The 26,428-nt window shown below is 35.2% G+C and overlaps 1 protein-coding gene across 5 annotated transcripts in view; it reads right to left on the bottom strand.

The window, feature by feature from the left end:
• csmd3b (CUB and Sushi multiple domains 3b) overlaps positions 1–26,428 on the bottom strand; it is a 561,056-nt gene that overhangs the window by 453,930 nt on the left and 80,698 nt on the right. For all 5 annotated transcript variants that reach the window (XM_088601884.1, XM_088601883.1, XM_088601882.1 and 2 more), the window contains exon 2: positions 22,257–22,479. In XM_088601884.1, coding sequence (XP_088458010.1) covers positions 22,257–22,479 — 223 coding nt within the window. The remainder of the gene's footprint in view (positions 1–22,256; positions 22,480–26,428) is intronic.

Consider the following 26,428-nt stretch of genomic DNA (forward strand, 5'->3'; position numbering starts at 1 on the left):
TCTGTCACCGTCACATGTACACATAAAACGGACATTGAAAAACAACTAGTTTAATTGAAACGTATTTACCTTCTCAAAAGAAAATATAACTCAGCTCTTATCTTTCCACTATTGCTCTTGAGGCAATCCTTTATCGGGAGATGGAGTGTTTGTAACTTCCCAGAAGCCTCTAAAGATGTGTCTGTGCTTTTTACACATACCTGTATACTCTAAATGTGGGGTTTCAAATTTGGGATGCATAAAAAGGTTACTGCAGACACTAGGCAAAAATACACTTTTATATTTTCTTATAATATGGCATATGTAAATGTTTCTCTTTAAATATTTGTATTTTAATGTCCCATTTAACTTTTTTCTATTATGCAGAACACTTTTGGTATTCTCATAATGAAGTTTATGAGATGCTGAATGATTTGTCTACAGTATTGCCTACCATTTCTATGGTGAAATTTGATGTGTGACATACTGTAATGATTAAAATGTTTAATAATCAATGTGCCTTTTTGAGATATTTTAAACTTGTTTTCTTGGTCTACTTAATTTCTGTATAAAATGACCATTCTTAACTTTCATTATTCATTTCATGGGTTACCCACATTTGAAAAATGTAATTGGGCACCATTGACCATGATGTTTTACTGTACACACATCTTTTGTTCAGTAGGTTCCTCTTTCACAGAAATGTGGTTACCCACCCTCTAAACTGCTTTCTCATCCAATATTTTCATGGCTCTTTTGTTTCAATTAGGCCTGAAAGTAATCTTATGTCTCCCCAGTAGGAAAGGTGCACCTCATTAAAAAAGGAAACAGCTTCTTATGCAGGAATAACTTCCTGCATCAAATATTGATTTTTTTTATTTTTGTATAAAATATACAGTATAAAGTGTTATTTTGTGCTAATAGTTGAAGTACAGTTTTTCCTTTTTTACCTACATTTGATATAGATCAATGTAGATAAATGTGCACCCACAGATATAATTGCAATGTAAAGATAGGCAAAGGACTGATCAAAATAAATAATATAAAATATTTGGCTGTTTAAAAAGATGTCCTTTCCACTACTGAATGACATAGTAAACCTTCTAAATGAAATCCATCTAGCCAAAGCACTGGGTTTAATACCTTGCCTGTTGTCTTGGCTTCATTAATATGAGCAGACTCCAGCTCAGATTTACATTTCATCCAAATATTGTGCCTCTTATCACAGCAACCCCTACATACCACGCTGTGTTGCTAGAGTGTGGTGGTTTTCCAATCCACTCCTTGGCTCATTTTGAAAATTTAGCTTTTCACAGAAAAAAAACAAAACATAAGTTTCAAAGAATGCAGTCATTATTTTACTTTATTTACTTTGAAAGCTAAAAACCAGTGACACTTTTATCTACATTTCACCTTTTAGAGAATAATAATAATACAATGAATGAAGAGAATGAATTTCCCTTTCTAGTTTCAGGACATACCCAGATGGTGGCAACAGGAGTTCAGTAACAGAGACTCAGAAAAAAATAAAACTGTCTAACATATACACTAGGGGTGTACCCACTATTTTTACTCTCCATTTTTAGCTGATTAATTACTATTTTGGCTAAGGCCAACAGCAAATAGACATAAAATTGAAAGGGTAATAGATGGTTTAGGAATTAAAAATGAATCTTAGTACTTAAACTCTCACACTAGCACAAGAGAGATGAAAACAACATGCAGGAGTCCTCAGAAATGTCATCATTGGGTCACAGTATATCTAAAGCTTCATATGGAAGACTGGCTTGGATCCCCCTGACCGGCTGGTTACCAGACATGTCCAAATAACTGGTCCAAATACTGATTGATACACATTGATAATGAAGCAGAGAAAACCCTGACCAAAGGGAATCAGCCCAATCTGGGTGTTTGGGGAAACTGATATCTAAGCTTTCACCCATCTTCGGACTACAAAACCATAACGTGTACTTTTTATGCATTGTGAATTAGTCATTTTCTATTATTTTATTTATTACTGTGTATATATACAGTAAACTGCGTATCGATTATATGGTGTGAATACCATGCTTTATTTTCAGGTTTAGATGTAGAGGTCTGTGTAGTTACAGTATATCATATGTAAAATCCGAAATCTAAATGGAAAAAATAAGATGAAGCAATTAAAAGGAACCTGAATACAGAAAATACCACACAGAAGCATTTATATCAAGAGGTGTTATATCTTAGTCTAATTATACATAAATACAATTATTCCAAAAGCTGTGGAAAAATGAGACAACTTCAATAAAACATGTATAGAAGATAAGATCAGATAATATCACTTTATTAGCCATATACAATTTCTTGCATTAGGAATTCATCTTTTCGCATATTAAGTGTATTATTACACTAGAAGGTATAACCAAATCAGAAGGGACATGTATACATTTATAAATTTAATAGTTACTTTTTTGTTTATATCCACTCCCAAGTTTACACAAGACTCAACTTACTGTCAGTAAATTTGACGTTTTATTATGTGCTGTATATTTTATTTTATGTATTTAATTTCTTAATAGTGCAGCATAGGGTAATGAAGGGGGAAGTTTCTTTTCTCTTGGACTACTAATTCCTGCAACATCCTTGCTCTTTACCTACAGTACCTCCATAATTAGCACACACACCTGTTAACAATTAAAGGACAATAAACCCTGCTGAGCCAGCAATTCTGCTCTCCTGTTCCTCCTTATTCATTCCCTGACACAGCTAGGGCAATAAGGGAGGACTGCAATATCATGAATAGTAATTCTCTAAATATGTTCAAATAATGGCTAAGGAATGGTCACTTGTGGAGTGGGTGTATTTTTACTGCTCTTCATTTTTTATCAAGTTATTTAAATTGAATAATATCTATTATATTGAGAACTGTGGAGAGACAAAATGTTTCCAATACACAATACACAAGCTTGGTCTTTGCAGTATATATCAGAATTTCTTTAAAAAATAAAATTAGTTTTTTTGGGAAAAAAATTGTTTGTACTCAATAATAAAGAGTTATAACATATCATGAAGATTAGGTTAGCCTTTAAATAAAGATTGCCAATTGTGACTTTCCTGTTGATCTCTACAAGTTATTCTATATGGTGGGCTACTCTGAGCATTTTATGTCACATTGAAAGCAAGTTATTTGCTTTAAGTATTTTTGCAAAACAAAGGTTCCTAATTTTCCATAGATATCTCCAAAACCTGCAAGGATGTTATCTTTAACTATAGGGTTAACAAGTCAGTTTGTGGTGTTGATCTGTTCTGGAGCACTTTGGACTCTCAATTATTTCTCTCTAAAAGCACACTGTTTGATAGACAAGCATAAATGTAAAATACAGCTCATGTCAATCATTCTCTAGGCCTATCACCTGATCCATCAAGCATGTTTTTGCAGGAAGAACCCTCAATGCTGATTTCTGTTTTCACAAAGGTACTGTATGACATAGCCTTTGTGAAAGAACCATCCCCAACACTGCATTCTTAATGCTGAAAGCAGTTCTTATAACATTACCAACCTCAGAAGCACCATTTTACCCTGAAACCTCCTCCAAATTTAAAACTATAACTGCCAGAATCTCAGAAGCAGCCTCTGTTTTACTTCTTCAACATAATGTTCCACAAAATTTATATCCACAAGCTTTGTCCTAGGGTGCAACTGTAAAAGTTTTCCTGTGCTGTGATTCAGGACTACCTATTTGATGTGTTTCCCCTTCTTAGCCTTACATTATCAGCAGAGGCATTACTATAAACTATAAACACTTTTCTGTGTTCTTATGACATGGCTATCAAATAATGTTAAGGAAGGCATTCATTAAAAGGAAGTTAGGCCACAGTAGACATGATGAGTGACAACCAGGATGCCAAAATCCTACTTTTCTGTGTACCTGACAATGTGCCATGACTGTGCTATAAAGTCCTACAGGTTTTAAATTAATTAATTTGCTTTAAACCTCGGGCAATAATAAAATCTAATTAAGATCTAATTAAAATAAAAATTACTCAAATTGCCTTGTTAATAGATCACATGGAAGGAAAACTAAAGCACCAAGTATATCTCAAGAACTTGAGTTAAGGAATTGATATATGGTCATGCCCAATTTAGTCACCAGGAACATTAGCAGTATGGTTTTCCTCTGTTATCTATTGGCATGTGTTATAATTGTAGTTCCAATTGATTTTAATGTTGGTAGTTAAGTTAAGAGAGGTGAAACAGAGGATTACCTCAGGGTGCAAACCCTACAGTCAATCTGAAACCCACAATTGATGGAGATTGGCTTTATGATATTCTACAGTACATGGGTTCTGGTGACTTCATGATTCCCAGGTCACATGAAATTTCTACTGATGTGTATTAGAAGGCATTATGCATGTGTCAGTAACCAAGGAAGTTATTGCTTCACCAAGTTATCTTGTGTCATGTAACATGCACCTCATGATGCAGTGTGAGAATCAGACATTCAACAGTTCTGATATACTGTATATATGTGTTGTTGTAGCAGACATTTAAATGGGATATGTAAATGTATTGTTTAAAAAGCAAAGTATTTTATTTAATGAATTTTAAATTGTAAAATACTAAATGGACAGTTTATGGCACAAGATATTTTGTGAATAAGCTCTCTGCGGGTGTAGTGAAACAGCATAATTCTTTCATCCTTCCAAATAATTAAATTTTAAGCCAATAAAAAGCTTTCCTCTATCTCACTGGAAATGTTATTCATTTACTTTAGTTTACAGAACAGTCTTTTATGGGCACTTGCTTCACATCCTGCAACCCCATTAAAAACTGTGTCAGCCTGCGTTATTTCTCTCCGTTTGGTGTCACTAAAATACTACAAAATAAAGGATGGTTTTCAATGAAGATCAAAAGAACTATAGGTTTAACCCATAGAGGAACCCTTTCTTTGTATGTTACAGGGTTTCACATATTTATTCCTCTTAATACTGTATATCGCATCTAAACCTTTTAAAAATCATCTTTGTTTTCAGGCTGAACACTAGTCTTGATTTATTTCACACTTGGTCCTCACACATCACTGAGAAATGCCAAAACAGTCCCTGTACATTATACAGTGCATAGCAATAGTTAAACTCTTTCCACAGAACTATTTCACTGTAAATACTGTAAAAAGAGAAACCAAAAGTGGTAGCATCACAAATGCTTTAGGTGTCTTACTAATGTAAAAAAGCAGGAGGCTGTAAATCAATAAGGCACATTTGTGAAGCGATGATTTAATATGTTGTCATTTCTCAGCATTATACTTTATATGCAAGGGGGTGAAACATGGATGAAAGGCCGGATTTATGTCATAATCATGAACTTAAACACAGCCAGATAGAACTTAAATTGCTCAAATAAAAATTTAGAAAGGCTTTATAACTGATGTTCTGACCTCTCTATTCACTGAGCCTTAAACCTGCTTCATTGCCTTAAGGTGAAGTTGTCAAGCAAGTAAAAGAAAAGCTGTATTTATGTGCTCTACAAATAAACAAAGTGGCATGCTGCTTGTGTTGCAAAAAGATTGCAGCTCTTGCAGCTAAGTAATAATTGTATAAATGCAGATGGTGGTTTGCTTGTATTTGGATTGACGTGTAGATTATACGTTTGGGTCCAAATTTGCTGCACAAATGGTGATAAATGGTTTAAGATGTAGAGTTTCACATTGTTGGGTCATTGATTTATGTTTCTTTAAAGTTTGGTTTCCATAGATAAAAACATTTTAATTATAATGTAAATAATACAACAGCTGGAAAACTGTTAGAAATGTACCTGTATGCGTCGTCCATTTTAGGTCCCTCCCTCTTCATGATCTACTGTATACCAATGATTTAGATTTTGATATAGTTAGAAAACAAATCAAATTTGCAGACACTATAAACTCAAGGAATTACAAAGACTTAGATAAAATGAGGGAGTAGGCATGTAAGACGCAAATGCAATTGGGTTGTGAACACATGGCATGAAAGCAATCTGTATACATAGTTTTTTCTACTCTTTGTCCTCATCAAGACAATGTGGGGAAAAAAGTGAAAACCAAATCAAGTTATTCTATTGTGCTCAGTTTTGGTCACCACAGTACAAAAAGAATATTTCAGACTTAAGGTATTTTTTTACTGTCTACAATACAGGCGATTTGATCCACAAATATAAAATTCTAAGGAGTATAGATATAACTAGAAAACCCTGGGGACTATTTAATGCTAAGCACTGAAACAAGGATACAGGGTCACAACTGGAAATGAAAAGGTATAAATACCACATGTATGCTACATTAATCCTAATGAATTTAGCTCTCAGAACATAATTATTAAATTATTAAAACTACTGAAGTAAAAATACAAAACTGAAAGTCTTGGTGTTTGATAATTGGGTTATCAAAATGATTCAGGGAAGCACTTACAATTTAATATAAAAATTGTCACAAATATGAGGATATTATTCATCCCATCTTGCCCATTTGGTTATGAGTAACTAATTGATCTGTGGAATTTACCCAACTTTTTCATAAAAAAAATGATAGGGTATCAGCTTCAATAATGCAGCTGAATATTCTGCTGCACATTGCCACAACCCTTGTCATACAACCGTGTAAGAAGTGTTTCCTGTTCTCAGTTTCTTGGCACTTTCACATAGTTTCCACTTGTTTTATTCTGGTATGTGTTTCACCATTGATTTCAAATAAGTCTACTGGGGCAACTTGGTCAATCCCTTGACTTGAATAAGCTCCCTTTGTATTCTTATCTATTGAAGACTAGGAGGATGTTGTTATTTTAACCTGCTGGTGTAGAACAGTCCTCTTAAACCAGAGAATGTGCTTGGTTGTGTCTGTATTAACCGCAAAGCAAAAACTGTAGAATTTTTGAAACATGGTTCATATTATTATAAATGAGTTCTTAGTAGAATACTGTGTTAGCATATTGTATAATTTTAACAAAATATTCATTGATTTAACAGCCCCCCACATTTAACAATATATTCTAACACTTGTCTAGAATATGTTAAAGATGTGTCAACAAAATACTGTAAGTATCTTCTTTAAGGTTAGGTTTTTCTATTTTATATTTATGATTCAATTATGTTACCTGCATGTAAAACGCTTGACTACATTAAACTATTTTTAAGGTGCTCGTCAACTCTTGAATTATTTTTTAATTTCCCCTGCAGCTACTATAACATTTGCTAATACCCCTGTTTTGATACTATCTACAAAGTTAATTAGTGTACTAACTACACTAGAATCTAGATTATAAATTAGGAAGGACATTGGTCCTAACACATATCTCATCTAATTAAATTACCCCAATTGAAGTATTGAACCCTTATTTGCACTTTTTTCTATCAATTAAAGTGGTTCTCTAAATATGCCATATTATAAGTTGTGAGTGTGCCCATTGGTGGTTTTACATGGACAAAAAACTCAATCATGTCAGTTAGGCGAGATCTACAACTTCTAAAACCACGTGGACTGTCCTCTAAAGTCCTATTTCTGTATAGAGTAGGTAATCCTCCAGTTTAGTTTAATTGTTTCCATAACCTTACATGGAATAGAAGTAAGATGAATTGATGTATACTGTAATTGTCACCATACTTACTTTATACAGTAGATAGGTACAATACTAACAATTTTCCAGTCAGTGGGTATAAGGGTATAAGACTGTTTGGAAATCTTCTACTAATGGCCTATGAATAGCATCTCTTGTTTCCTACTGCCAATAAAATACTATTGGCAAAATACATTCAGGCCCTGGGGATTTATTTATCTTAAATGTTTCAAGTATTTGTAGCACGTCTGCTTCTTTGTCCAACACGGTTTAATCTAGAACTTTGTCCTTACTCAGCCTAAGGCATGTTGTTGATTTTTACTTGCCAGAACAACTAAGTGAAATATAAGTTTAATACACCTCCTTCCATTTTCTGGGTGTTTCTCCTTACGATCCCAGATACGTCTTTTCTTTTGCTGTTGTATTACTGAAAATAGCCTTTTAGGCTTCATTACATTATTTTCTCTCCCTCTCTGACCAAATGTTTTTTTCACCTGTGTTTGCAATTCCTTGTATACTGTATCTTTCAACTGGATTCTGTACTTATTAAATAATTTTACAAAGTGCTTTCCTACTTCTTAAAAAGCCAGTGCTTTCTACCCTTTTATTTAAATACCCTTGTGACATCAGACTGTTTGTAAACTGCTTCCTTCTCTTCTCTAATAATTTCAAATAGATACACATTACATTCTACTTCTGTTATGCTCTCCCATTCCTTCCTACTTTGCTTTCCTGAAATTGTAAAGTTTTGTTTTAGATGCTATCTGTACAACTTCAACATATGTTTCAAAGAATATCATAGGATCACGGTTCCCTTATGGCTCTCTCACAACTGTTTCCTTGACTGAAAAGATTAGAATATTACAGCCATGTCCTCTAAAAGGTGCTCTTACAATACAGGTAAGCAAGTAGTCATTAACAATATCATCCATTCCAGTTCCTGCTGCCAGCATTCATGTCATTCATATTGGTTTTTCGCAGTCTGTGCAAGGTAAGTGGTATATTTCCATTGCACTTGTACTGTAGATGCCACCCATCATAGTCCTCAATTAGCCACCTGTAGAATTCTAAATATCTAGGTGGGCAGTCACATATGAAGACAAAGACACATAGATAAGGAGTTACAGTATGAGATTAGGAGAACAAGTGTGAGAGACTTTTGAGAACAGGAAGCTTTCGGTTGTCTGAAAGGAAACTACCTGAGCATCTTATGGCAAGAAACTTTTGGAATTAGATCAGCCTACTTAAGGAGCCTACTTTGAGGTGACAGAGAGTACAAAAGGACAGTAGTAAACTGGGATGGGTTCTACTTTGTATTAAAATTTGGATTTGGATTTTGGAATTGGTCTGCTGTTTCAGGATGTGGAACAATATGTGGACTGCTTTAAAATGACATTGGGCATCTCACAAGTAGCTTAATAAATGAACAGGACTCTCCAAACAGTGACATACTGTAAACTTAGAAAACTTCACCAGTGCCATCTTGGCTCTCAGTAATACAGCAACCCCTCCAAACTCCTGGGCACATGCAGGCCTGTGGTGCTGTTGGCAAGAGACTTGTTTCACTAGCATTTGGCGTTGAGCTTCTTTATTGGTCTGTTGCGACTTTTACATGTTAAAATATACAGTGAGTGTCTTAAATGTAGGCAGGATGTAGGAGTCTGCCTCTACTTCTTCATTCGCCCCTGTGAGTAGTCTCAGGATTCATTACTGCAGGCTGAGACACGAGAAACCCACACAACTGGTTATTTCCAACTGGATAAGTGTATCAAAAATAACTGGTGATACTAAATTTATATTAAAAAAAGACTATAATACAGGTTTGTTTGTGAAACCCTAAAAGTATAATCAGAAAAGGCACAATAACACAAACAGCACACATTTTTATTGAAACCCTATAATTTTTCTTATACATCTTGCGATGCAATTGGATGTACGGTATCATCAGTGATGTATCCTGGCATCACTGGGTGTTTTGGGTCTTCCAACATCAGACACCCTCACCCGGAATAAATGGAGAATGAAATAATAACCTCAGCCAACACATACACTGTACATCAATGTCTTTTGCCCACAGTAACAAGTACAAAATACAGTATGCAGTTTGTGCATGTGAATGATGTATGCACCCCATTATTCAAGAGTCATAAGTAATAAGTAAATGAAGCTTGTACAGTATAAGCATAGAGCACGGAATACCTAATTTTTGCTTTAAAGTTGAAAAAAATTCTGAAATTGCCTGTTAAGCAGGAGTAAGATATGCACATCTGTCTAGAAGTCATCTTCAGTTTACATCAGATCTTTGTAACAATGAGTTTCTTATGCAGATACTGTATGTGATGAATAATTTACTAGGATTTTGTTGGGTGTCATCTCGTTAGCAGTACAGTATATGCAAGACCATTATATTGAAACAAATGTCCTTTTAATTATTAAACCCTTTTTATGACAAAATGCTGTAAGAGGAAATCTTGTGTTAAAATAAATCAAACAATGCTAAATGGCAATTTAAAATGTATTAGCTCCAAAACATCCCTGTAGGTTCCATGAAACAACAGATATTTTGGTCATGATACTGTACCTTACATAATAAGGCAATAACCTGCAATTATGATTTGATTGCTTAAAAGAGAAAATGTTTTTATTCATTCATTGTCAAAATAATGATCTTAAGCTACTGATTATAAAAAAGAACAAGATGGATTTTCAAAACAAAATGCTACTTTAGAACCCAAGCTTATTTTGTAACCAAAAGCACAATATCAATGACTTACACTTCTTGTATATCTACATTTAAACAGCATATTATATTAAAGCTATAAATAACACCTAAATACAAGTGAACAGTGGATAAGAGCATTTTTGGTATGTGGTACAGTATATCAAAAACACTGTTTTAACATGCAGCACACATGCTAGTAAAATTTCTGTAAGTAGTAACAAAAGTAATTCCTATTTAGATCTGACAGGATTTACGATTATGGTTCCATGAAACTTTTGTTTTTAAGCCAACATGTACAGTAGATGTCCGCTTGTTAGCATTAATTAATGAAAGAAAATGCCAGCTTATAAAATGTAGATCGTACTGTGTATTTGCCAACAGGCCATCTTTTTCATGGCCAGCCATATTTGAGCAAGGATTTTGAAATACAGTATTTTGATTTCTTTCATGAGAAAAACAGTATAACAGTCAACTACATGTATAGATAACAGACCTATCTCTAAGGGTAGATTTGTTTAACCTGAAATCTACTTGCTTAGACCAGAACTGAATAAAATGACAGCTTTGTCCAGCACTAGTATACCTATTGCAATAGGATCTGGTGATTTCCAGAACAAGCTATGATAGACACAGTTCTGGAAATTCCCTGCTGATTTTAAGTGTTAATATTATCCATGAGAGTCTTTGCCTAGTGAGTTTTTAGATTGATCAAATGGAGTTTCAACAGAGATGAAAATAAAAAGTGAAATACTGAAATGGAGCTACAATACAGATTCATAGCTGGAAACTGTTCCTCAAACAGCACAAAGTTAAACATTTATGTGCTACTGCTTTAATCACTTCATTTTCATACCACTTCATGTCACAAAGCTCAGATAACAAAATCCCAATCATCATTGAAACTCGGCTAGCAATCATACTTATATTCTTTCTTAAAGCTATTTCTCAAGTATTCAATTGGAGCCAACAGGTTACATAAAAATGTTGCTAACAATGTGCCTGCGTCACCAGACAACTTTACCTTTACATGATCTGATGTTTTCAGGAAGGTTGACGGAGCTTTAATTAGCTAAAAAGATTATTAAAGGAATATAAATTATTCAGAATACAGCAGCATAACATCAGACAAAAATTGTATTTTATGGCCCTGTCCTGGCTTCCGATGGATTACAAAATTAACTAAAAGATTTCTCTGCTGATTTAAAGGAGAGACAGGACCAAGAAATAGTACTAGTTTTTCCATTTACTCAAGGTTTCAATTAAATAGACCAAACCAACAGTTCAACTGTAAATTTGAGGTTTGATAGTTATTTCTAGTAGGTAAATGGAAGATGGAGCTGTGTTAGCTCAGATGGCAAGGGCGTCTAGCTCCTGATTGGAAGGTCCCAGGTTCAATCCCAGGTATGGACAAGCGATGTAGCTTGCTCTGGGCCTTCCAGGCGGCTCCCAGGTTCACTCTGCCTGCTTTCCAAATGAGTACACTACCAGGGGTTAATCCTTCCGGGGTTAATAGGACGGCCGAAGTGTGATGCTGACCACATCACCTCCACTTCCAGTGTCAGATGGTTGAGAAAAATGGTGGCCTGAAAAGGGGACCTCAACTACAGTACCTACCTAAATGGCAGATGCTATAAGAAGCATCTTTAAACCACTATTTTGAGTTCACAATCATGGATTATGTCATCAGAGTTTTGATTTAATCTGGATCTTTCATAACCAAGAAAGTCAAATAATAACAGAAATCAAAACTCAACAATAATTACATGATTGCTTCTCTACAGAATATAATGCAGATCAAGACAGAATCCAAGCTTATGAACCTGTTGGAATAGAAACCCCTAGTGATGTGTGGTCACCTAAAATGTCCAAAGATACACAACTCCCTCCTGAGTTATATTCACCTTTAAACCAAAATGCATTTGTGTAAATTCACTACTAAGGTGGAGAGATTTTAAATTACAGATGGTATAGATTTTATGTCACTCTGGATTTAATCCAGCACTTACTACAGTAAGGATTAGTTTATCCTCTGAACACAGGTTGCTACAAGAAGAGTCACATGGGACTCTTACCACATGTCAAAATAAGTCAATCATTGTTCTCTTAGTAGGGTTCTAAAAGCTCTAAAACCTAAAATCTCCAATAATTTAAAACCTCTGATAAATACAATATATAAATCTTTACTACCAAGTCACATCATATCTCATTATCTGTAGAAATTATGAAACTGATCAAAATATACCTAAATGAATGCACAGAAGTAGTGAGTGAATATAAAATATTACTCAAACGAAAACACAACAAAGATTGATAGAATGTTAAACTGCAAATACATTTTTTTTGCTTGGAGTAATTACCTTTGGTATTCAATCTGAGAAGCACACTATGTGACAAAGACATTGACCTTTTCTTTTTATACACTGTACTCCTGTAGATCTCTTTATCACTGCAATTTAAAACTTATGTTTTCAGGAGGTGGAATCTTATTTCCTTAGGGCTAAACAGGTTTAATTACACAGCACAGCTTTCTCTAGTATAACTTCAATGAAATTATTTGGTGACATTCCAACTATTATCACAACTTCACAAAAGTGGATCAAAGGTCTAACTGGAAACGTATAAAGAAATAATATAAACAATAACAACCGGATTATGCCAATACTATGGTTAACCCTTTCTTAAAGAATTTGGGTCGTAAACTTAAAATAAGCTATACAAAAAGGAGCTTTGTTTTTGTATTGGTACAGTATAAGTCTTTCATGTAAGGCATTACTTATTGGAATTCCTTTAGTTTTCATTCATTAGGTTAAGAATGTTAAGAAATAGTTAATTTAATGTATTCATTACAGCTTAAAGATATGTGACATAATTAAAGAATAAAAAAGACTACACTGCAAATATTCAACAAAAATTTCAACAAGTTTACATTCACTTATAGACTTATTTGCTTTTCCATGATTTTCTCCATAGGTTATGAGGGTGTCTGCTACTAGATGTTTACAGCCAAAGTAATATGACTGAAAAATGCTCTTAAATGTGCCTGAATTGCATTCTTTCATTGCACCAAAATACAGCACAGTATAAAAGGTCATCATAATTCAGAATAATGTATATTATAAGGTTTTAAGTGTGAGTGAAGATGGACCTAGTTCTTAGTCCTACTGACATAGTCTGTAATTTATCGCCATTAGAGTCTATCTACAAAGTGCTTTTGGGTTCATGGAAATGAGCAGGGGAATTTTCTAAATGGTCGTCATCTCTCTGCTGCTTGCAGAAATAAGGCATGATTAATACCTCAATGTAACATGTTTTAACTTTGAGCACCATAATGAACAGTCATAAAAACACCAGCCTATGTTGCAAGATTTTTCTCCTGACAAATGCTGTTGCATGTCAAGAATGATTCATATGTTGCACAGTAAAAAATCTGTGAAATGTTATCAGGAGAGGTTCTGCATTCAGAACCTGTTAATTTCTATGCTGTTCACAAATACATGGGCTGAGGAGCAATTTTCTGGCTTCACATATATAACAGTCTACATTCTACCCTCCAGCTCAGCACCCTGGATAGTGCAGGCATGCTCTTCTCTGCTTTCAGGGGAATGATTGACTGCTCAGCAGCAGCTCAATCAGCAAAGCATGTCGCCACAGAACGGTATGATAGCTGCCTTCATGGATGGTAACTTAGAAGATGAAAAACTACTGCAGCAGTGCATCACCTTTTCACACAGATGAGATCATTTAAATGATGTGGTGTCAGTATTAAAGGTATCCCAAAGAGGAAGAAAACAAATGTATACATACAGTATACAGTACACACAGCATGTATACTGTAACAGATGCATCTATAGAACCTATACAGTAACAAGGACCAAACTGCAGGTACAGTACCACACAGTTGTAAAGCTGCACTGTACTGTACATTGTAAAACACAGCTTGCTAAAAGAATCAGAAATGCCTTGCTGTGGTCAAAAGCTTTATATCTGAAGGGGAAAAAAAGACTGCCAGTGTAATGAAGAAGAGTAATTACCAAGATATAGATTTCTAATTTAGAAGAAACAGAAATGTAATTTGCTGGCATACATCCCACAAATGCTTCAGATTTAAAGATTTGGTTGATTGCCCATATAATTTTGGTTGTGTTAAAAGACAAAGTTGCAATATCTACTGAATGCACCTAGCAGAATGAACCCTATCAGCTCTCCATTCTCCTTCAATCAGTCATAAAAGGACACCTTTCTTACTGCTAGAGAAACAGTAGCTTTTAACAACCATGTGTAGGCTTGCCTAACCTGAAAGTCTGTGCAATGCTACCATTGAAGGTTTTTCATTTGTACCCAGGCCATGTCCATAATGCAGCTGTTGAATCTTATAGCTCTAGTAAACATGTGAACTAATGTCTTCCTAAATAATGATTACATGGATTTTTATTCAAAGAAAGTATGGTTAAAATTTCAAAAGGCATTACTCAAAATCATTTTTACTACAGTACATACTGTACCAGTACTTATACATTCTTATATGGAAACTGTTGAGTCCCCAGAACACAGCACCTACTGAGTTGGTCAAGGATAACTTGTGACTATGGTCAACTGATAAAATCACTGACAAAATTCTGGATAATTACAGTATTTTATTATTTATTAAGACACTTAAAAATACCAAGAACCCCTGAAAACCCACTTCATCTAGCAGTTAAAGCAGCATCCATATGGATATTTTGCAGAAGGCATTACACACCAGGATCCTCACAACAAAAGCAGATCAGATGGGGCAGTGAGAAATTGATGGGAAACTTTGGGAAACCTAAACTGTAAAAGCAGAGAGTAATAACAGGCTTTATAATGGGCTATAACTTGGAAAGTCTGGTCCATGGAAACTAGCAGCACTTACTGGTCCACCAAATGCACCCCTGCTGCACCATTTGGAGCAGCAACCTGAATTTCCTTGGAAGTCTCAGTCCCAGAGTCAACCATCTTAGCTTCTGAGATGTGGATAGATCAGGCTACAAGGTGGTAGTAATGTTGCTGCCATTGTATCATCATGCAGTTAGGTAGCCATCAATCACTGCAAGTGGAGGTCTGTAGTGACTAAACACTCCTGACAGACTATCACACTTGGAACTCCACATTGATTTGTCTGTTGCACACAGCAATTAGTGTATCATTCAGCAGGTCTGCATCACACATGCTGACATCCATCAGGATGGTCTATACAAAACAGTGACTCATCATCAAAGACCACTTGACGTCACTGCTGGTGTTTATACCTGACGATTTTTCCCAACATGCCAATAGCATGAAGGTATTATTCTCTTCATAAGTAGAGAATACACATTATTTACTGTATTTTTTTATTTTCACCAGGGTTAACACTGAACAGGTTAACTTTCTTCACATGTGCCATTTCAATTCTCTCACTAATTGGTTCTTGCAACAAAGTTACTCAATCGTGTATCATAGTCAGACATGAATCATCAGCTAATCAAAATTATGCCAAAACACTAAGCCTATATCTCAAGTATTCCGCATCTCTGGCAGTCTATGATTTGAACTTAATTTCCAATTAAGCATAAATTTCAGAATTCCATCCATCTATTTTCTAATGGCTTCATGCAATAAAAGGAGGGGAGGGTGAGCCAGAGCCCATCCTGGCAACCACACAGACCACAAGCATGTACACTCTCAGGGCTGCATTTTCCAGAAGCCAATTAACCTACCAGTATGTCTTCGGCCTGTGGGAGGAAACCAGAGGACCCAGAGGAAATCCATGTTAACGTGAAAAAACATGCAAACTCATACAGATTGCACCCCAGGAACTGAACCCTGGGCCCAAGCAATGTAACCACTGTGCTACCATACTAGAAGCCTAGATTGTAAACTACAGAAATACTTCTGAAAATTCTGAAATTGACTTTAATCTGTCACAGCGTACTAATAAAAGTTAAAATATGCTGAATTTAGTGAGCGTGAACATGTGTAAAAGTCTAACGTGTTGTCATAAACTACAGTATAATAGGTCATCTGTGAAAAGTCCCAAAATTACAGATGATTATATGAATACATTGAGAATGCTGTTAAATGTCACTAACTTAATAAACATTTATGGTTGTATGCATGTGCACATAAATACACAATAAGACTGCTAGTACTGTATTTACCCGGCTAAATGAAATAACTGCATAGCAGTATTCTTATTGTCCACTAGGTGTCAGCAGTTGAAGTGTTAATGTTTCTCTTGCTATGCTAAGAAATTTATTTTAAGACATGGAAGTGGCATATTCTTAATTGAACCAAGAAAAAGGCTTAAGGCTTATATACCTCAAGAATAATGTGCAGATGGATTTATGTTCATGGAACATTTTCCCCCCCATAAAATCAGTACATTGATAAAAAAAATCACACAAATCAAGTGTTTGGCCTTGCTTGCTACAATATCACCATAGAAACCACGCTTAGCCAATACATCACAAATGTATTCATGACTACATTCACATTCACACTACATTTGATTTTCAAATTACTAGTATTGTAATCAAAACAGGGAACCTAAATTGTTGGTCTTTATTGATTTGTGTATGAGCAGAGGAATGAGTGTATGGAGAAATTTCTACATTCCAGTTAAATTCGCAATAAGATCTCCCTCTAATCCTCTTAATTACATGGACAAAGGTGGTTTTAAAACAAAGACCCACGAAGAATGAAACTCCACAGTTCTCAGCTTTTGCATTAACCTACATAGCAAATGCTATGTAAAAAAGTAAATTCCAAAAAAATAAATTCAGTCAACCAACTTGCCATATAGTACCATTCATTGTGGTCCTCTCATTTGTACTTTGCAGATAAACAATAATAGATATTCAATCACGAAAATGTATGTTGTATTTGTTTTTTTACTCAACCATACCCCATTTTGATATGCAACAGAAAAAGGCTCACCTTGTTTAAGAAAATATGGTTGCAGTTAAAGCTTATACAAGTTACCACATCTTCTATACACTTGAATTCGTACATTTTTGTAATTAGTACAAAAATAAGTCCCACATATTTCAACAGGTGTCAGATATTTTTTTAAACTGATTATGCAATGAATTGAAATATGTTTTACTCAAATACTTTCCATCTCTCAGGGATAATTTTTTTTTTTTACCTTTATTAATACCACTACTATTAGTATTAGTAAGTATAGACTGAGAATAAATTAAGTACAGTACATTGAAATGTGATACAAATAAATCTTTACTCAAAAGTAGTTCTGCACAGATTCCAGGTGACAAAAGGCTTTGTTACCAAAATAAGTCTTCTCTTGATAATCAGAAAGAGAATCAGATATTTTGATATTATGCTGCAAGAGTTCAATGTATAAAACACTGTGAAGTTGTTCAATGCTTAATGGGAGAAAACATTTAGTACCTGACCTAAATTGTTCAATGGTTAATTAATATGTAAAACAGGCTTCTTATTTGGCAAATCTGGACAGGAACAAATAAAAGCCTATCTTTTTTTAATCTATTTTTACATATTATTTAATAATGATATTTTTCTAAATGACGGGCTAATTTCTTTTAAAAACCTATCAATTCATTTAGAGATTTCAGCTTTTCACACCTCTTCCCCAAATGCCCTTTTGTTTTTTACACTATTTCTCACCAGCTCTGTGCCCATTCTCACCTGCTCTGCTCTGCCACCTGCTTTATATCTCTTCTACTTCCTTTCTCTCCCTCACACCTAAAGGAGGCTTAAACATACTCTAAGAACAAGATAAAGGTTACCCATGAGAAGTGGTCATTCGACCCATCCAGCCCATTTTTTGTCAGGAGTAGTTAATTGATCAATGGATCTGATCCAGCCATTTTGTGAAAGATACCAAGGTATGGGCTTCAAACACATGGCTGGGTAACTCGTTCCATCCATTCTCCTGCAACTCTCTGGTTAAGGAAGTACATCCTGTCCTCGGTTTTAAATGCACTTCCACAATGTTTTCCACTTGTGCCCTATATTCACTGTTCATTTTGAAGAAATCTGCTGGATCGACTTTGTCAATCCCTTTGAGGATTTTGAAAACGTATGAGGGGACCTGATACAGACTTCTCTGTTCAAGACTAAAAGGGTTGAGCTGCTTCAGCATGTCCATGTAAGACCTTCCCTTAAGCTCCAGAACGTATCTGGGTGCTTCTCTCCAGACTGAATCTAGAGCACCATTAAAATTTCTGTAACATGGTGAACAAAACTATCCACAATATAATTTTACTAGTTATAAGCTTCACTAGTGTGAAAATCTCTTGTTTTTTTACTTCTCAGCATTGAATTAACCTGAACTTGCTCCTTTGTAGTAAAAGCATGCTGATACAACTCCATACTTGTACATTTTCAGGTAAATATGTTTTGTCTACATTTGGTTCATACCCAGCATGGCATAACACCCTATCTATATCACCCCTACTGTCAAGCATGGTGGTGGCAGTATAAAGAGAGATGGCTGCCTCCAAGTACCAGACTGGGAATTTAATCAAAATGGGAGAAAAATGAATGGAGCACGATAAAGACAAACCTTAGAGGAAAACCAGGATCAGGCTGCTAAAGACAAAATTGGGGTGAAAACTCACCAGTACTATGATCCAAAACACAAGGCCAAAGCTACACTGGAGTGGGTTAACAATAAGAAAGTGAATATCTTTGCAAGGGAACGGGTAAGGGTTTATCCCATGCTGAAAGGGAAAGAAAATCTAATATCTCTGATTGGCCCAGTCAAATTCTCAACTTGAATATAATTTAATTGGTGACAAAGCTTGAAAATTGCTGCCCATTAATGATCCCTAACTAATCTGACAGAGCTTGCACAAGTTTGCAAAGAAGGAATATGCGAAACCAAAACTTCCTTCCGTACAAAGTTGGTAGAGACGTATTCAAAAAGATCTGTGGCTATATTTGCTGACAAATGTGCTTCCAGTCAAGTACTGACTCAGTGGGCTGAATACCTAAGCAAACAAGATTTTTTTTTCTTTGTAGCTTTTGCATATTTACAATTATTTCGCTCATAGAGGTTTAATTTGTGCATTCAAGTTCTGATTTAAAAATGGAAGGGGATGAATACTTTTGTAAGTCACTGCATAGCATAACAAATGCTGAAGTAGCTTAAGGTTCAGAAACCTATACACATTACACATAAAGTGAGGGCAAGTGGAAACCTCAGATTAGCCACCTTCATCTTCATCAGAAGCCTCATGGGCATTATTTCTTTTAATAGAGTAGTGGTCGGGAATGATAAGCGGTGCTGAAAGACCGCAATCCTAGCATGATGAAATATAAACTGAAAAACGGAATTTGATACAATACCACAACATTATACTATTGACTTTTGGTTAAGAAATAATGTTGTACGAAAAACTAACAATCATGTCCTGAACTATTTAACTCTATGGAAATCAGTGTTAAAACACACACCTAATACTTTCTATATTTTAGATTTTCTAGATTTCAGTTTTAAAATTGTTCATAACTTAATTTTCAGTTTGTCTTTTTCGGTTTTCCAAGGACGCCAAATTAAAAAGCTGTAGTGACAGGAATGAATCTGCACAAATTGCACACTGGCCGCTACAGATTTCAATAAAGCTTTTTATTGCAGCTTTTTGTTAGACTCACCCATTTCACCCAATCTCTCACCCATTTCAGTCATTCATCAAAATTCACAGTAATCAAAGACAGGATACTTCAGGCTAGGACTCTTGCAATCTTTGAATTGCAGCAGTTCTTCAAAAAATAGCTTTTGTTGTAAAAAGATTTTATCAGTAAAACATTGACAATCTACTTTTCACTAAATTCTATTATGGATAAGGTTGGAAGAGATGGTTTAACCTTGGATCCTCAAGAAAGTCACTTTTGTTTATGGGTTTTTATTAGAAGATGTAAGTTTGACTACAAGAACTTGTTATAGAATTAAAGATGTATCAAAGATTTATACAAAAAGATGTTTCGTCTCAACAGAAGGTCCATGTTATTAATTCCATTCCATCTTAATTCCATAAAATATCCCTGTTGCCTTGCTGTATAATAGACACACGATTTAAATACAGAAGCAACACCAAGGATGACAGACAAGAGCCCAAATCTGTCGATAAAGACACAGGAAATCCATGAGCATCCTATCCTTAAATGGAATTAGTTATAAATCACTATCTGCCAATAAGTAAATTAAATGCCTACAGCACCTTGGTAGGGAAGATACTGTATGTAAACTTGACCAGTACACAGTTTAAAAAAATTAAATTAAACAGCATGCCTCTGGGATAAAGAGAAGGCATTCAGTGATTAATTATAAAATCCAAGAATGGATTTTGAAAGAACCTGAGAAAAAGTAGACATTTATAAGTATCATCACTAAAATCTGTACTGTACCTTTAAACTGTCACCATCATTAATTTGTAAACGACTTTGATAATTTACCTAATAAAAATATGTATTACTGAATACTCCTCTACTCTATTACGCTGGCAACATTATTAATTAAAATATATTGTTAACCTGACTTTAAGAACAGCCATAATATACAGTAGTTCCAGAATCTTTTATACTTATTGGACAGAGTGAATACTCCACATTAGATGTGATTATGTAATGTGCATTACCATACTTGTTGGAACTACATAAATAATTCATATTTACTTAAAATCAAGTTTCTTCATATCTACTGAATCCTACGAATCACATTAGCACTCCACTTTCATTCCTTAGGTCCAATAATGCAGTTTTATTATGGGCAGCAGAGAACAGTAATTTAACTTCTTCTGCTATTAGCAAAGGGGTTAACGCTGGACTTCTGTCAACTTTACAAGAAATCAGATTTCAAAGTATACTGATTAGAGCCACGTTATTCCTGGATACTGTGTTGGCCTGCGTGCAACTTGAAACCTAGAGATTTTCTGTTTTCATCCATCTGTCTGTCTTTGGTAAACTGAACATTTGGTTAAAGTAAAGCTGATGTCTGTCTGGCACTGTGTTACACTTGTTTTCTTCCTGTGTTGATTATGGAAAACTGCATCATTTTAATATCTCCAGTTCTATAGAGTGGCCTGTTCTGAAGAACAGATAAGGGATAAACGAGAATTTCCTTTTGTATTGATCCTGCGCAAAGGTAAATTGTACCTACAAACGTATAATGCTAACAACTGTTTTTACGATAATTTCAACCAGTGTTTTAGGTAGAAAGGGCTGGTCTTGTGTCCCTAAAAGATCCCAAACATTTTTATTATTTCACATTATGCAGATGGGCCATGTTTTACATCACAATTGACACCTTTGTTATCCTCACTCATAGACATCTGGAATTAGACAAGCATGAAAGAAACTGAACTAGACTTTTGCTCCCTAAAGGCTGGCTTCTTTTGGGCACAACAAAAGCATGGTAGTGAAGGCAGTTATGCACACTAAACTTGCTTTTTGGAGAAAAAAAAATCCATTCACAATTCAATTCCCCCCATTGTTCCAGGGAACAATTATATGCATTATTACATATTTTAAGCCAGCATTTAAAATGAAAAATATTTTCAAACAGCACCAGAGGAATTGGAATAGGATTATATACTCTCTAAGAAAAAAATATTTTATACTTAGTCACTTTGTAGGGTTTCTGTGTAACTTTCAGAAAATGTAAATAGTGTAAATAATCTTCTCATTTCAATTTAGCTATACATTCCAATGGACTGAATTCTATATTACATAAAGCACGTGGACACGGTAATGAAAAAATGCTGAGAACTGGTTTTAATTTAGTTACAAGCTAATCAGGCCATCGTCATAACTTCTGTCAAACAGTGATGTAGAGTTTGCCTTTTTCTTTTTTTTTTTAATGTGCCAACCTGTATTAAATTAATTATTTTCACATACCATCAGTAGTGAATGGAAAAAAGACCCAATTTGTTCAATACACAGTCTCTTATACAATATACTGTATAAAGCAAAAAATAGCTTGTGTGACATTCATACTTGCCTTGTCCTGAAGTTTGCAGGATGAGGATGCCCGTCATATAAAGATAAAAAGTCGTATTCCTCCTCTACGGCAAACGACTGAAAAACAATCTGTATTCTGTTCCCCTCTTCTGCTACGATTACCCATGTACAATTTGCACCATTCGGATATCCGTATGGAAAACCAGGGCTTTCTATGGTACCATTCTTTCCTTTTAAAGTCCCACCACAAGTATATATGAAACCTAGAAGACAAAAACAGAGAACCAAAACGTTAGCTTGCTTAAACACTTTTTGATCATGAAATATTCTTTAAATAATAAAAATCAATTAGAACCCATAAGTCTTGTGCTAAATCCAAAACAAACTTATGAAAAAAAAAACAATTTAAACACAGGCAGTTAACATACTGTAGTGTGAATCAAAATCAATTAAAATAAAAACATTTTCGCATAATCATGTTGTAATGTCTATAGCTTGTAGCTATAAAAGATTTTTAAACTATATTGTTGCTAATGTTTATCAATGTCTTGTAAAATGGGGAAGGATCACTGCTGTTAGTAGTGGATTGTGAACAGTGTGGAAAAAGAATGAGTAATGTGCCCACTGGCACATCTGTACAGTGCAGTTGGCTATGGTCCTTTTATTCTCAATAAGCTTTGTAAATGCCTTATAAAGTCTCATAAGGAACATAAAAATCAGTTTATTCCATACTGTAAAGGATTTTTTTCCAAATATTAATTGCAGACTGATTTGTTTCAGTATACTTGTATTTTTATTGATTTTTCGTAGTTTTAAAAATTACATTTTATATATTCCTTGCATTGAATTTAGTTCATTTTTTTGCACAACAAATCTTATTTTAAGGTTTCATTGGCTTTATTTCAAATTTTATACATTGCAGACAAAGTAAAGACAAGCACACTGTAGAGATTTATTTTATCCATCCATTCATTTTCTAACAGCTTTATCCAATACAGGGTTTGCAGAGCAGACAGAGCCAATCCCAGCAATCAACAGGTGCAACACAGGAAGATTTATTTTATATAAACTAATAAATCAAACAAATTAATAACACCATACAAGAGAACAAGAAGTGCTACTCATCTCAGTGAGAAACTGGGAACATGCACGATACAGAATAGTCTCACTCGCTGGTCGTGTCCAAGAATGTTAAAGGGCGATCTAGTAGGATCCTAAATTAAAGAGTTGTGCATTCCTGAGGTGCACTAAACCAAAAAACACACAAATTAAGATCATGGAAATCAAGAACTCTAAACACATGCCTCTACCTGCTTCAAAGACAATTTTTCCCTAAAAGTTTCATGGGACTTGATATCTGAGGGATGTTTAAGCAACAGATTTTTATTTAGACACCATTTATTACTAGGGGGTTGGGTCCAAGCACTGTATATCACTTCCCATAAATACAACATGCTTTTAGATTTCAATAGGGTCTTCTCACAACTGTATTCAGCAGAAATAAGATACATGTTAAAGGCTGGGAGCTATCTAATAATCCTGATTGAAGAAGTTCCAAAAGAAAGGAGAGGACTGACTTGTTTCTACTGGCTTACATACAGTACGTGGTCTACATTGGTCTACATTGTTTAGCCTTTCATTTTTCAGTATCATACCTGGATCCTCAAGATTACTGCTAATATTGCTTGCATTAAGCCATGTGTTCTATTTCATTATGTTGCTGGGTGTCATTAATAATAATTAATAATAATAATTGCTAACACTTATATAGCGCTTTTCTGGACACTCCACTCAAAGCGCTTTACAGGTAATGGGGTCTCCCCTCCACCACCACCAGTGTGCAGCATCCACCTGGATGATGCAACGGCAGCCATAGTGCGCCAGAACGCTCACCACACATCAGCTATCAGTGGGGAGGAGAGCAGAGTAATGAAACCAATTCATAGAGGGGGATTTTTATGATTGGTAAGGGCCAATAGGAAATTTGTCCAGGACGCCGGGGTTACACCCCTACTCTTTTCGAGAAACGCCCTGGGATTTTTAATGACTACAGAGAGTCAGGACCTCAGTTTTACCATCAGGACGGTGCCTGTTTTACGGTATAGCGTCCCTGTCACTATACTGGGGCATTAGGACCCACATGAACCGCAGGGTGAGCTCCCCCTGCTGGCCCCACTAACACCTCTTCCAGCAGCAACCTTAGTTTTTCCCAGGTGACCCATCCAGGTACTGACTAGGCTCACACCTGCTTAGCTTCAGTGGGTTGCCAGTTGTGAGTTGCAGGGTGATCTGGCTGCTGGCTAATAATAACTCGCTCATTATCTTGAGCGAGTTAGTATGTAGCCTGTCACACAATTTATTGGGATCAAGAAGATGCTGAAATAAATGAACATGTAAATAAAGTCATGCTGACACCAATGTCCAATGATGATCGGTAAAAATAATAGGTTGAGACATTTAGACAGGCAAATTCTAAAGGCATAAAATGTAAGCAAATTCCAAAAGCATAAAAACGTTTCCACCTCGGGCGGCTTTGTGTCATTCACAGGAATCTTACTATTCAAAAGTATGCATGACTAGGTAAAATATTAACACTACCACATGAGACTGACAACTGTAATTAAACATGACAACATCCAGAGATGGCCACTTGATATAACTGAGCAGATAAAATTAGTCCTGCAAACTAATAAACCCCCTGTTTAGTGGTTTTCTCTGTTTGGTGTTACTTTTATTTTTCAACATTAGCTATTTTCATTACTAGCGGAATACACGATGTACACAGATGAACTAGATGGCAAATGTTAAAAAAGAAGGAGCAAGCCCTTGCTTGTTAGTACAAAAATATAGTATACTGGAGTTTTTAAAGTTATTTTTATTTTTGCTCTTGGAATGTACATAAACACAAAATAAAGTCAATTAATTCTTAGTCCAGCCATCCCAGATGAAACACACATCAGTAATATAAGATAAAGCTCATAAAAATCATTACTTAGAATTTATTAAAAAGGAATTAATACAACGGGTGGGTGGAATGGTGGTGCAATTATCATTGCTGCTTCAGAGAGCTGGGGCTTTGGGTTCTATCTGTGTAGAATTTCTCCCTAAGTTTGCACACTTCATCCCCACCTGTTATGACCCCAAGTGTCTAGGGGTAAAGGAGTAACATTTAGGACAATTTTTGGATGCAGGTGGGTTCTGGGGAGGGACTTAGGAAGCGTGACAACAAGGGTTGGTGCAAAAGTGATTATTTTAAGGTGAATAAGTGACTGGTATGTAATAAGACACAATAACACACAGGGTAAGGGAACTAGAGTGGTGCCAAAGAAAAGAAATTAACATACAAAATGGAGCTGGCTAAGAAAGCGAGGGAAAGCTGACCTAACTACAAAAGAAAACCCGAAACACACGGTCTTCGGCGTCTTCAAAGACCCTAGCTTACCTTAACTGACTACACAAAACCATACAAGACAAAAGGCACTCACCCATACTAAACTATTGTGACTAATACAAAAATCAACTAAGTGTGTAGAATGTACCCAACAATCTAAACTAACCCTTAACGCAAAAGTTCACACAAATACACAAGACCACCCCACAGACATGCCATTCAAATCTTTCACAAGCAACATGAAATGCCCATTTCAAAGCAATATATTTCTTAGACTTTTTGTGCTGCATAAAATGTTAACAGTTAAGTCTGAGTCATATATTATGTTTTTATATGCCAAACACAAAGCCCATATCTGAAGCATTGACATATTACAACTAACCCAATACTCCTACCTTCCATGTTATTTGTATGACATTCAATTAAATGCATTAAAAATAAGCACCTACATGAGAGCTTTTAAAAGCAATTCAACTACGCAAAAAAGCAAGCATGAATTCAACTGTCAAGCGGTATTCCTCTGCATTTCCATATTGACAGGAGGGATGTAAATGCTGAGGTTGACTTATGTTAAAATAAATAACACAAAATGTGTGTGCTACTGACTTTAAGACCTTGGGCCTTTTATGTTGTACAGATTTCTTATAGGCAGTTTTCCTATAGTTATACCACCTCTAAGGAAAAGCATTGACAGTATGAACTTAATTAACTTAGACATTAATTCAAAGTCCTGACTTGGTAATACATATCTCATTGTGCTTTTCAAATGTGTAGAGGTGTTAACCCCAGTGTCCTGGCTAAATTACTGTATATGCAGGGGT

This window comes from Lepisosteus platostomus, chromosome 12 (genome assembly GCF_059453375.1).
Source record: "Lepisosteus platostomus isolate fLepPlt1 chromosome 12, fLepPlt1.hap1, whole genome shotgun sequence".
Taxonomy (NCBI): domain Eukaryota; kingdom Metazoa; phylum Chordata; class Actinopteri; order Semionotiformes; family Lepisosteidae; genus Lepisosteus; species Lepisosteus platostomus.